The 12,728-nt window shown below is 43.6% G+C and overlaps 1 protein-coding gene across 1 annotated transcript in view; it reads left to right on the top strand.

Moving 5' to 3' along the window:
* Positions 1–12,728, top strand: part of LRCH2 (leucine rich repeats and calponin homology domain containing 2) — a 973,671-nt gene that overhangs the window by 378,176 nt on the left and 582,767 nt on the right. The window contains exon 8 of the mRNA XM_078688532.1: positions 9,739–9,850. Coding sequence (XP_078544658.1) covers positions 9,739–9,850 — 112 coding nt within the window. The remainder of the gene's footprint in view (positions 1–9,738; positions 9,851–12,728) is intronic.

Genomic DNA, 12,728 nt, shown 5'->3' with positions numbered 1-12,728 from the left:
AAACAGATATTGTTGCACTGGCATGGGCTCTACGTGGCTTCAGGAATATTGCCCAACATCACTTCTGGTGTCCATAGAAAACCAGGACCTCATCTACTGGCGTTACATAGAGCCTTTAAGTTTTGTAGGTCTAGACTGGTGCCTGAGAATTTTCAACAGATGAGGTATTTGCAGGTAGATGAAGCATCTACTAAAAATATTGTTTCCGAAGATGAATAACATTTTCGTATGGCTCTAAAGACCTTGTTGCTACCAATCAAGTGGAGGCTGGTAAAGGTCCTCATGGACAACACCACCACCAAATGGTACTGCAACAAGCAGGGAAAAATGGGTACCTCAGTTCTCCAGTACTAGATCTTTCGTAGATTCACATGCTTGAATCATTCCCCATCGTCAAAATGGAAGTCTCACTGTACCATAATAAAACAGTATTTATAACTATCATAGGCAATAATGGCAATGACATAGTCAGTTTAATAGCCTATCTATGTTTTATTTTAAAAAAAGGACCTAACTTGAATTATAACGAATCAGGTGACATCACCCTTTCAAACACTCCCAACAGAGGCTGAGTACCCCAGATTTGCCACTACATGCCATGTGAAGGAGTCTCACTGAGCTCTGCTCAGTTTCTTCAACTATTGCTTCGTTTTGGTTCATCTAAGATTATGTTTCATGTTTTGTTTCTCTGACCCTGGCACTAATATGTCCCTGTAGCTGAAAACAAGGTAATAGACTGCAAAATATGTCTAACCTTTTCCTCAAAAACTCTCACGTTCAGAGAGATGAGGCTATTATTGGGACTACAGAAACTTAAATCTGTCACTGCTGATGAGGTCATTGAGGATTCCTTCACCTCACAGGAGAGGTCAAAGAGAGAGGTTGCTCCAAGGGTCTCCAGAAGGTGCGCAGAAAAGCCATTGTAGGAAAGTAGGATCTGCTTTCATGGTTACCCCCTCTTTTTGCTGATGTCAATATGTATTCTTGACTAGTCTGACTGGGATTGTGGTAATCAGGACTCCAGTCACGGTGTTGCCTCCCAAAATTGACCAAGGTAAGTACTGTTGTACATCTACAATTGGCTACTGGTCTACACTTGTAAGTTCCTAGTATATGGTACTGAGGTACCCAGGGCATAGGTACACCTGCAGCATGTATTGTGCCACCTATGAGAGACCACTCAAACAGTAACTACAGGCCTGCCATTGCAGCCTGTGTGAGTGGGCACTAGCACCCCTCACAACAGATATGTATTCTTATATATGAGGTCACCGCACTTAAAACCTATAAGTCACCCATATGGCAGACCTTTTAGTGCTGAAGGCAGGGTGCTTGGTTATAAGGGTGAGGTTGTCCCTACATGAGCAGGACACCCCTACAAACCCCGAAGTTCATTCTCCAGGCTTTGCAAGTGCGGTCCGCCATTTTAATACATTTAGCGGACATCCGTCATTAGGAGATATCTAACTATATAGTGGCTGCGCCGAACCCGGTCATGTTTGGTATCAAACATGTTGGAAACATACCCAAACACCAATTCCAGTTTTTGGTGTATGATCCCATGTATTGGGGTTCTCCTTTGGGGTACCCCCATGGACTTCTGGTTACAGACCTTCAGGGTCTGACAGCAAGCTAGTGCTGCTGCCGACCACAGAAACAATTCTGCCACCCTGCTACTGAGCCAAGCCTGAGTAGGGAAAGGTAGAACAATTGCATTCCACTTCCTGAGGAATATGGTTTGGCCTCCTCCTGGAGACCAGGGTATATTTGTGCTAAGTACATGATTACTTCAAAGTATTCTTGTGTATTGTATTGGTAGGAGACATACCAATGTGTTAGTGAGAATGTGTTAGTGAGTGTGTTGTGTAGTAAATAGACTTATTTTTATATACACACTGTGAGGTTCTTTCTCATTTAACTTACACTATTTATTAAAGTTGGTAAAACAAGCTGTTTTACTCTCCTTCAAAATAAGCTTGAATGCTGCTCTCCACAGCTACTACTTAGATAGCTTTCTATAGGTATCAAAGACCACTAAGGTCACCCTAAGGGTTGTCTGGATTAGCGAAAGGTGCATCACTTGAATAAGTGTGCACCCTATACTAAGCCCAGCCTCCTACAATTGCCCATGAGTCATTCTCAACCTTTCCCATTCTCCTTCATCCGCCCAGAATGTTCAGTCAGTCATGACGTTTATTCAGGACTGGATGAACTGCAACCACCTCAAACTCAACCCAGACAAGACCGAGTTGGTCCTGACCGGAGGGGGTTGCAGTCCGTGGTCCCCCTCCTTCTGGCCCCCGTCACTAGGTGCCCCTCCACTCCCTGTGCCTAAAGTTAAAACCCTTGGGATTCTCCTAAATTCACAACTTTCTGTTCACTCACAAATTGGTTCAGTGGTCTCCTCTTGTTTTTTTTCCCTTAGAATAATTAGGAAAGTTTCTCGTTTTTTTTCCCTTTCTGCCTTAAAAATTATTGTGCTGGCCATGGTACTGTCTCGCATCGATTATGGCAACGTAATCTATAATGGGGCCCCTGCCTATGCGATCCACCGCCTGCAGTTGGTACAGAACCAGGCTGCCCGCCTGATTCATGGCCTACCTAAATACCATCGGGCCAGTCCACTGCTCAAAGCACTACACTGGTTGCCGGTGAGAGAGCGCGCCCTTTTCAAACTTGGCTGCCTCACTTTTCAGGCTAGGTCAGGTACTGCCCCTGAATTCATATGCTCTGCTATCATGCCTTACCTTCCAGGGAGAGAGCTTCGCTCCTCTCATATGGCCCTTCTAGTTACCCCCCCGTTTTAAAAAACAGAGGGCGGGTGGAGCGAAGTTCGCTGTCCTTGCTCCAGTATTCTGGAACTCTCTCCCTGTTGCCCTCAGCACATCGCCTTCCTACCTACAGTTCCGGAAGGATCTTAAAACCTTCCTATTTGCGCAAGCTTACCCTGCCTAAACCTCTCCCTGCTGCTGCCGCCCACTGCATCACACATAGCGCCATGAAACCGCTGGGTAAAAGTGCGCTGAATAAATGTTTTTAAATTCAAATTAAATTCAAATTCATTCTACATTCATCAGGTGTTAAGATATTTTATGAACGATACCAATGTTGGAGAACTGCATTTACAGGTATGCAATTTCTTTCTTCTTCAGCACTGATTTTTTTAGGGATTCATATACTTGATTTAAAGCAGAAAATGGCAATGATGTTCACCTTGCACAAATAGATTCTGCATCACAGCCTGTCCACCAGAGTATGATTTCGAAGTGCTTCAACCCCACGTGCTCACAGTGCGAGGGTGCTCTCTGATCGGCATTGATTGCCATTTCATTCAAGACTTGTGAGCAAGATGGCGCAAATAGCTTGGTTAATGGAAAAACCGTACAGGGGTAAGGTGGGGGCTCTTGAGCACGCCAATAGAACGTAAGTATAGGTGTCAACAAATGTAGTCCATACGTATGAATAAATTCTTGTGGTCATCAATTTTATTCAAAGTGTCCACATATCAAATCATAAATGCATTGTTCCAAAAGTAGTTCTTTGTTACAAACGTGTTTGTCATGACAAAAAATGTTCAAACATGAGCTTCATTTTTAAAGCAGTAATGATTCACCCCGATGCATTTCGAGCCTGTTTTGGCTCTTCTTCAGGGGGTCAAATGTCTAAAGAAAAACAGACCATGTGTTAGTGAGATGTGTCAGGAGACCGAGGCTGATTAACAAAATTTAGACTGAACGAAGGAACGTGCTGCATAAGAGTGAGCGTGCTAAGAAGGAAGAAACAAGAACATGCTGAGTGAGAAACCAAAGTGACGACCAGGGTCAAGAGGGAGAATGGAAGTGACGTGGGCGTGGTAAATCGTGTAGAAATAAGGGTGAATCGACTAGTGTTGGTTACTTAGAGTGAAGCGAAGTACTAGGTGCCATCGTGAATGGTGTAGAACAATGGGTCAAAAAAGATACACATGAACTATGGGTAGTGCTTGATACTATGTGCGGGAACGGGCGTGAGTGGTAACTAAACTGCTCACGGTATGGAAGGTGTATCAAGAGCGATAAGGAAACGGCTTACCGAAGAAAACGAGTATGCTGCTTTGAGTAGATAATGCTCCGAACCGCCGTGGATGACGCCCGGTTCTGCAATGGGTGTATACGAGAGCAACGGGAGCGTGGATATAGAAATAGCACTGAAAAAAGTCCGAGTGTGTATCGAGATGCCGCTGGAAAAAGTGAAAATGGACTATCACCGTGCCGTATTGGTTGAGTGTGCAGTGGGAGGAAAATTGTGTGGAGCTGTACCATGAAAGGTACTACACGGAAAGAGAGAGGAACTACAAAGATGGTGTGCAAACATAATGCGATGTGATGGTACAAAATAACAAAAAACGATCTAAAATGCAACTAAAGCATCGTTATCGAAATAAACGTGACATTATTAAACAAAACATGTCAAAAGGAAATGTGGTACATTGCCAAGTTACCTGATATAACAAGAAGGAGAGTGAAAATAAAAAAAGGTAGTAAAAGAAACGGCTAGCAGAGCATAGGGGCTGAGCAAGTTGCAACTGCATGAATAAGGAATGTAGAAAAAGGAGCGGAGGAATAAAAACAAAACAAAAAAGAGAAAAAGGGTAGAGGAGAGCAGGAAGAAAAATAAGGAATTAAAGGCTGCCATAGAGGGAACAAAGAATCTTAATCTGAGCGAGTGCATTTAATAAGGGTTAAAGGAAACTACTGTAAATAGCTTGGTACCATATGCATCTCGCGCATAATGTAATACCTTTGCTCATCCCGCTAACCTGTGCACCACTGTTCAAGCTGTCCCTCTCTCCCACTTTGATCACAGGAATACCATGTTGAATAGTGTGTGAGACTCCACATTCACCACTCTTAAGAATTAACCATTCACACTGCCACTCATGTAAACACTGGTCATTGAACTTTTTATCAAATCAACACCATCTTCAAATCTACACAAATGTGCCTTAGCACCTGTTAGATTTGACAGACCTAGGTGGTCATCCCACCAATGTTTTGTCTTCTTGCCTCCAGTTTTGCTGAAGTCTTTTTGTTGGCCATAGGACTTTCAGAACTTTACCACTGCTAACTAGTGCTAAAATGTATGTGCTTCTCCCCTAAAACATGGTTTGTTCGATTTATCCATAATTGTCATGTTTAATTTATCCAGAAGTCCCTAGTAGATTGCAGCACCTGTTCCCAGGGCTTGTCAATTAAATGCTGCTAATGGGCCTGCAGCACTGATTGTGTCACCCACACAAGTAGCACTTTATAGATGTCTCAGGCCTTCCAGGGCAGACCCCATGTGTGCAGTTTCACACTGCCATGTTGCCTTGGTATTTAAAGCCTCTTGCCAAGTCTGAAATTTCCCTTTTATTACATATAAATCAACCCTACGGTAGTCCCTAGGTAGCCCATAAGGGGTGGGGGCTGTGTAATCAAAAGATAGGATATGTACTTTTGAGTTTTACATGTCCTGGTAGTGAAAACACCCAAATTAGTATTTCGCTAAAGTTAGGCCTACCCCACTCATAGGTTAACATTAGGAATTCCTTATTACCCTTAGAAGCTTCAATTTCTGATTGAGAAGGAGTAACTCTATCATGTTTCATATCACTGGAATGGTAATGATAAAGCTGCTTTACATGGAAACCATTCTGTAAATTATACTCGATAAAGAAACTACAAAGATACAACTTGGCTACATCTGGTACATCACAACACTACCCTTTCAAAAATTGCCCTTTTAGGAAGATGGCATTTTTCTGCTCTTAGCCCTGTGTGCCTGCAAGGGAACATCCTAAACAACGAAATTTTAATAACGACTTACCTGAACAACGAAGTCTGAACAACGGCAAATCCTGAACAAGGAAGTCCTGAACAACGAAGACCTAAACCACGACTTTTCTTAACTTCGATTCCCGGATTGCAATGGCCTTGGTACAATTTTATGCACGTCACTCTTCCCCGCCCCCACCCCTTTAGGAAACTTGGAAACGGCAATGACATAATAAATTCCAAAAATCGATGCTGCTCCAGCCATGGGCACACAGCATCTGCGCACATACACACAAAGGGAATTTACACCAGGCCATCCTCCCAGTTGCGCACATGGCAAGGAAATGGCAGGGTTTTGAATTGTATTCGCAAAACAAATATTTATGGTTACGGCATTGCCAGCAAATCAACTCCCCTGCTAAGGACAGCTTGGGCAACACATCCACATCCGAGTACCTTCACAAGGCACAAAGCCATTGGAGTGTGCGGACAGAACATCCCAGTGAGTAGTAACACGCTAGCTTCAGTTAAATTTCAATTAAGTCGGCTCTTTCTTGCTGAGAACACAATGTGGAATTTGCAGCTGCTCGCTTTCCGTCATAAATCACCAGAAAAAGACAGGCTTGTATTGTTGACATATCTTCTAAAGCTTATCCGCAAGTGCTTATTTGAACAGGTTACTGGGGACATTTTGGGACGGGAGTTCAAAAAGGCATGGAGTTCACTAGAATTAGGGGGGAAAGTGAAAATGAGAACAAATCTAAGTGCTAATTCACTCCCAGTGTTTACGGCTGTCAGCGTCTCATTGGAGCTGGAATGACAGCTGTTAAAATATACGATGAAAAAAATATCATAAAATGACAATTGTTTATTAATCAAATCATCTATCTATATATTTATTGTATTTAAAATGACAAAAATTTGCGGATTAAAAAGATCACAGTGGTGAAAATGGGTAATGAGAAATATACAAATATTTTGTGAAAGTATTGTAATTACAATAGTGCCATCTATTGGACAGTCAGGAGGTGGCTTTTTTCGTGGTAAAGGAACTCGTTGTTAAAAACGTAGTGCCTTGGCATTAATCGTTGTTTAGCCTACGTGGTTTAGGAATTCGTGGTTTAGGCAGTAGTTGTTCAATCATACATCCGTGCCTGCAGCCTGTCTGTAGTGGGTGACAGCTGAACTTTGTGCATTCCTTCTAGACCGCCCCACTCAAAGGAAGCTTAGGTGTGACTGAGTGGGTCAGCCAGGACAGGATGGGAGGGAGGAGCTGACTCACCTGGATGGGCTGTGTCCTGTCCCCACACAGAGGGCTGCCTACCCCCCATAGCAAGTCACCTCCACTTCAAAGGCACTGCTGGGTATAAGTACACCGCGTCAGACACTACTGGACCTGTGAAGAAACCCTGCCAGAAGGAAATACTGCTGTGCTGCTACAAGGACTGCTGCTCTGCTGGACTGCTGTTCTGGAAGAACTGCTTTTCTGCCGTGCTGCCCTGCTGCCCGCTACCCTCTGCCCTGCTGAGGAAGGACTGGACCCATCTCACTTGAACCTAGAGTGACTCCAAGGGCATGCTGGCTTGCCCCCTGCGCTATGTTTCAGGGATATCAAAGACTCATCACTCTGCAACAGCATCTGGACTTTGCTTGCTGCAAGTCTTTCTCTGCCAAGTGGTGTCAATCCAGTCCTGGCCCCTGGAAGTGGGTATAAAGTGCTGCAACAACTGAAATCCAATCATAGGCGGCATTGCGCCGATCGGAACCGGTGCATCTCCCTCGAAGCCGAAGCATTGCTGCCGATGCAGCATGGACCACTGACCTTGCATCGCTGCCTATGTGCCACATCGACTCCAGGGTCCGAATCATTCCTGACTTTGTGCGGCTTGGTGCATTGCTTTGTGCTGTTTGCATCACGAACAACCCAGTGGTTCAAGGACGACGCATTCCTTAGGTGCTCATTGTATGTTAACGCATCTTCGACATTGCGTAGCTCAGAACCAACACATTGCCTTCATTGAAAGGTTCAACAATGACGCATCCCCTCTCCTGCACCCCGCATCGTCTTTGACGCATCTAAGATACTGTTTCAGTTAGCCAAGGCTGATCCCTGTATCCGACTGGTGCGCCATCACAGTTGGCCTAAACCTTTAGATTTACCCTGGTCAAGCGCGACCAGATGTCCCCGGTTGGCGATTTAAGCTTTGAAGTACTATATTTTCATGTATTCTTTATAACTCTGGTTATTCTTATTGGGTTTCTCTCATTTTGGTCTTGTTATGTTCATAATAATAATAAAAGCTAGTGTTCTAACTTGGTGTGGAATCTTTTGTAGTATTTTGACTGTGTTACTGTTTGAAGTGTTGCACAAATACTTTACACATTGCCTCTTAAGTTCAACCTGACTGCTCTGTGCCAAGCTACCAGAGGATGAGCATGGGTTAATTTATAGTGTGTGTCTAACTTGCCCTAACTAGGATTACAGGTTCCTGGTTGGACAGGGTGCATACCTCTGCCAACCAGAACCTCAATTTCTAACAGGACCCTCTACTCGTCCACATCAAGCATAAAACCTTCTCTGTCAGAAGGTACTTCTTAATTACTAGCAAACCAAACTATCTTGCAAATAAATAGGCTTATAGTCTCGAGGATAAAAGAGCAACAAGCTGTCTCGGCAATCTCCATCTAGAAATCAAGAGAGACAATAAGGAAAATACTTGAATATAGGCGGTTTCCTCTTGGACACCCACATTCTGGAATTACTTGTCCTACACCTAAGTATGCACCAGTACCTTTCTCATTCAGGAAGGGTTTAAAAGCATTCCTGTTGTGATCATTTCTGTAATTCAGCCGCCCTGTAAGGATACCTTTCAATAAAACCTGTTTTTGTTTTGTTATTTGCCCACACCTTCACATCAATAAATCCCAGAACACAGTTTGCCAAATAATATTGGATATTAAAAATGTAAATCAACTAACTTGACATAAACATGAGCCATGCTTAGGAATATACAAGTGTGTCATGGTTACCCCATTTTTCTGTGTAACCATTGCTCTATACAACACTCTTCTCCCTCCTTAGGACAGGTTCGTAAGTCCGGTAAACATCGTTTACAATGCATGCGACACAGCGCATGCCATTGCAACGCGGTCATTACAACGACTGCGATGTTAAATCGCATACCATTACAATGCAAGTCGTTACAATGACTTGCTGTAGGGGTCAGAAGTTGTTGGATTTTAAATCCAACACCTTCCCTGCTGTTGCACATACTGGAGCTGGAATAGTAAATTATACTATTCCAAACTCCAGCGCCCCCCTACAACAAGTTGTAATGACGTGCGTTGTAATGGTATGCGTAGTAACAGCGCAGTTGTTGTAATGGCATGCGTTGTAAACGCATGCATTGTAACGTGTGCTATTCGTATTTTACAAATGCCCCAAATGTAAAAAGATAAAAATACATAGAAGTAATAGCCCCTGTACCCCTTGGGAGGGTCACACATTTTTCAGACCAAGGTGTTCTATTGATTTCAGTTAAAGAGGAGCTTGTTGGTATAGATTTGCGTTTTTCAACTATTTACAGATTCTTTCCTTAGGGCTCCATCCATGTACCTCCTTTACAAGATGATCGCGTTTGGGCCTTGCTAGTCTGTTGAGAATCCCACATGTGCAGTCTTGGGTTAGCCTATACAGGGTTGGCTGATCTCTGATCTTGTGGACCCCTCTTGCACGTCCAGCTGACTGGCCATCTCAATAGAGATCCTGCAGGTAGCTTAGCTCCTCACTCACCCATTCGAAGTCACTACTCTTTGTATGTTACTTCAAAATATAACTTGGAGTAACTATAGTTACTTTACATCATTGTTTGTTCTTATCATGAGTGTGACCTACCATTAAAATTGTGTTACCTGTGTTGTAATTATGCACATATTTTTTCAGCCTTCTGACGATGATACAATCAGCCTTCACTCTCAGGTGTCCGAATCGGCAAGAGATCAGTTGCTGAAAAATGACAATCACTTAATAGGAAGTAAAATTGATTTGCACAAAGGTAAATCACATTTCAACTATGATGGTTTTTAATGTTAACATTGTTACGTATTCAGTACTTTGATACGGGTGCTTTATTTTTTCCGTACCAGAAATATTCTCATTATGACTTAACTTAGTGTTCCCAGCCATATTGAAACATGTCTCCTATTCAACACCACAGTCTTGTATTATGATAGTTCAAAATATGTGCAACCTGTTAGAAGTTTTGTCCCATGCCAGGATCTTTAGATTCTACACGTATGTGTGTGTGTGTGTGTGTGTGTATGTGTATGTCTATAAACCACTAACTTTATTCAATAAAGGTATTTTAGTGGAATTCTTTATAACTGATTGGGGGGGGTCTTTGACACAAATTATGAGACAGATTTACATTAAAGAACATTAGGATGATATCTTAGTATCTTAGAATTAAAAACATCTGAAATAGACCATGGTTATTGTCATTATCATACCCATAATACAATCCTGCTCAAACAACAGTGCAGACAAATTTATATTTATGTGCATTAGGGTAAGGGTTTTGATCATATCTGTGCAAATTCCAAGTTGTTTTCATTCTTACATTGAAATATAACATTGTGTAATGTACGTTTTGTAAGGAATGCCTACTTCTAAGCAGTTACTAGAACAGTTTTTTTATTTATACCCTTGCATATTGATGAGGCACCATGCACTGAGTCCAGGCAACCCTTAGTGATAGTTGTAATGGTCCCTGATAACCAAAGCTCTCAAGGGGTAGCTGTGGGGAGCAGCTAAGGCTTATGCAGGAGGGAGTAAAGTGGGTGTATTTACCACAGTAGTCAGTCAGTAAGCTTATACACAAGAAATAACCGCCCCAGTGTTAGAAAAATATGTATTTATTTATTAAACACATCACTAAGAACTACATGGTATATCTACTACCTGGAGAAATCAGTACACAGAAAGAAATACATTACATTAGTTAAGCATAGAAAAACACATGGGCCCCTATGAGGGGGACCAAACCATATACTAAAAATGCGAGTTGAGTAAACACACAAGACTGATACCCAAGGGTAAAGAAGCCAGGGGAAGCATGGAACTACCAAATGTGAGTAGCTAGGGACCCCCGGGTGCCCTGGCGCAGAAGTGTACACCAGGTCAAATGTCCATAGGATAGCACGGAGAAAGTCACAGTTGGTATTTTACTGTTTCAGGACTCTGCCCAAAGAACCCATAGGAAACTAGTTGGATTAAGGAAGGTTGGCGAGCCACCCCACCTGTGGGTTCCTAGGGAACCAGGATACCTTCACTAGGGAGTCCAGGTGCATAGGTGTGAAGTTGTGTTGGAACTGCCTGTTGATGTCAATGGAGGATCTTGGTTGTCCGATGGTTACAGCATCTCGTTTGACCAGGTCAGTGGAACCCAAACATGAATTCTGGACAAGAAGTACCAGAAAGCAGAGGGAAGATAGTCCAAAGCACCCGGAGATGTCCAGGAGGAGCAGGAGTACAATGGCACCCCTTGTCGGAGGTACCTGCTGTAGCCCGAAGGTCTTGATGAAGCAGTTGTGAAGCCCAGGCGATGATTCAGGAGCACATGAGCCGTCCATGGGCTGTCCTACAATGGTTGAAGAATGCAGAAGGGTCTGAAGCCTATCACCCTAGGCCCCGATCCTAATGATACCAAACTCAGATTCCAAAAATGCATGATCTCAATCAAGGACTGGATGACTAATAACTTCTTGTTTCTTAATGCTGGTAAAACTGAGATCGTGCTTTTTGGTAATGCCCACAAACATTGGACTGACGAATGGTGGCCGACATCACTAGGGCCCTGTCTCCCTCCCAAGTCCGCTGTCCGATACCTGGGTGTAACAATAGACGACAAGCTGTCCATGGCCAGTCTTGTCAACAAGATAGTGCACACGAGCTTCGGGCTGATGCGCAACCTCAGGAACATTTTTAAATGGATCCCCCTTTCCTCGCGCATGCCCCTAGTCCAAGGCCCTCATCATTAGCCGGTTGGATTATGGTAATTCTCTACTTGCTTCCATCAATGAGAGCCTCCTGGCTAAACTCCAGGTTCTACAGAATACCGCAGCCAGGATGGTCCTTGATCTCCACCCCCCCCCCGCTCCCCATCTTTGCCCAATCTTAGAACTCTTCACTGGCACTCCATTAGAAAGCACACGCATAAACTTCAAAATCTGCTGCCTAGTCCACAATACTATCAATGGACAAGGCCCTAAATACCTAGAGAAGAAGCTTGTCAACCACTGTCTGATCAGGACCCTTCGGTCCGCCAACAAGTCGCTCCTAACCGTTCCCAAAGTCCGCACTGTCAGGAATGGTGATAGATCCTTCTCTAAATTAGCCCTCAAGGCCTGGAATGCCCTTCCCATAAACATCAGGACCGAACCCAACCTAATGAAATTCCGAAGACTCCTAAAAACCTAGCTTTTCTAGCTACCTGACTTCCAGTAACCCCTTTCTAGCATCTGTAAGCGCTCTGAGAGCTACGGGTGATTTATGCGCTATATAAAAACAATTACATTACATTACATTACATTACAGGACCACCAACAAGCCTAGGCAAACTCAACAGTCGGGTTACCGGAAACAATGCTTTGTTGCAGACCAGCATGGTATGGGAGACAAACCCAGCAAGGGGAAGTCAGGGCTGGACTTCCACATGCAGAAGAGCCAGCAGGAATCAATGGAGACCCTAGGAGGATCCTTTGGCAGCAGGCACAGGGAGTCACAAGGAGTCCTCAGCAGCACACAGAAGATGTGCGCCGATGTCGCAAAGGATGCAGAGAGGATGGCACTCTTAGAGTTGTGCGATGCTTGAGGTTGAGGCTTTTTGGATCTTGAAGATCTTCATTCAGGAGAGCCGACAGGTCTTGGCAACG

Source organism: Lissotriton helveticus, chromosome 4_1, assembly GCF_964261635.1.
Source record: "Lissotriton helveticus chromosome 4_1, aLisHel1.1, whole genome shotgun sequence".
Lineage (NCBI taxonomy): Eukaryota > Metazoa > Chordata > Amphibia > Caudata > Salamandridae > Lissotriton > Lissotriton helveticus.
This window is presented reverse-complemented; position numbering and strand designations above follow the sequence as displayed.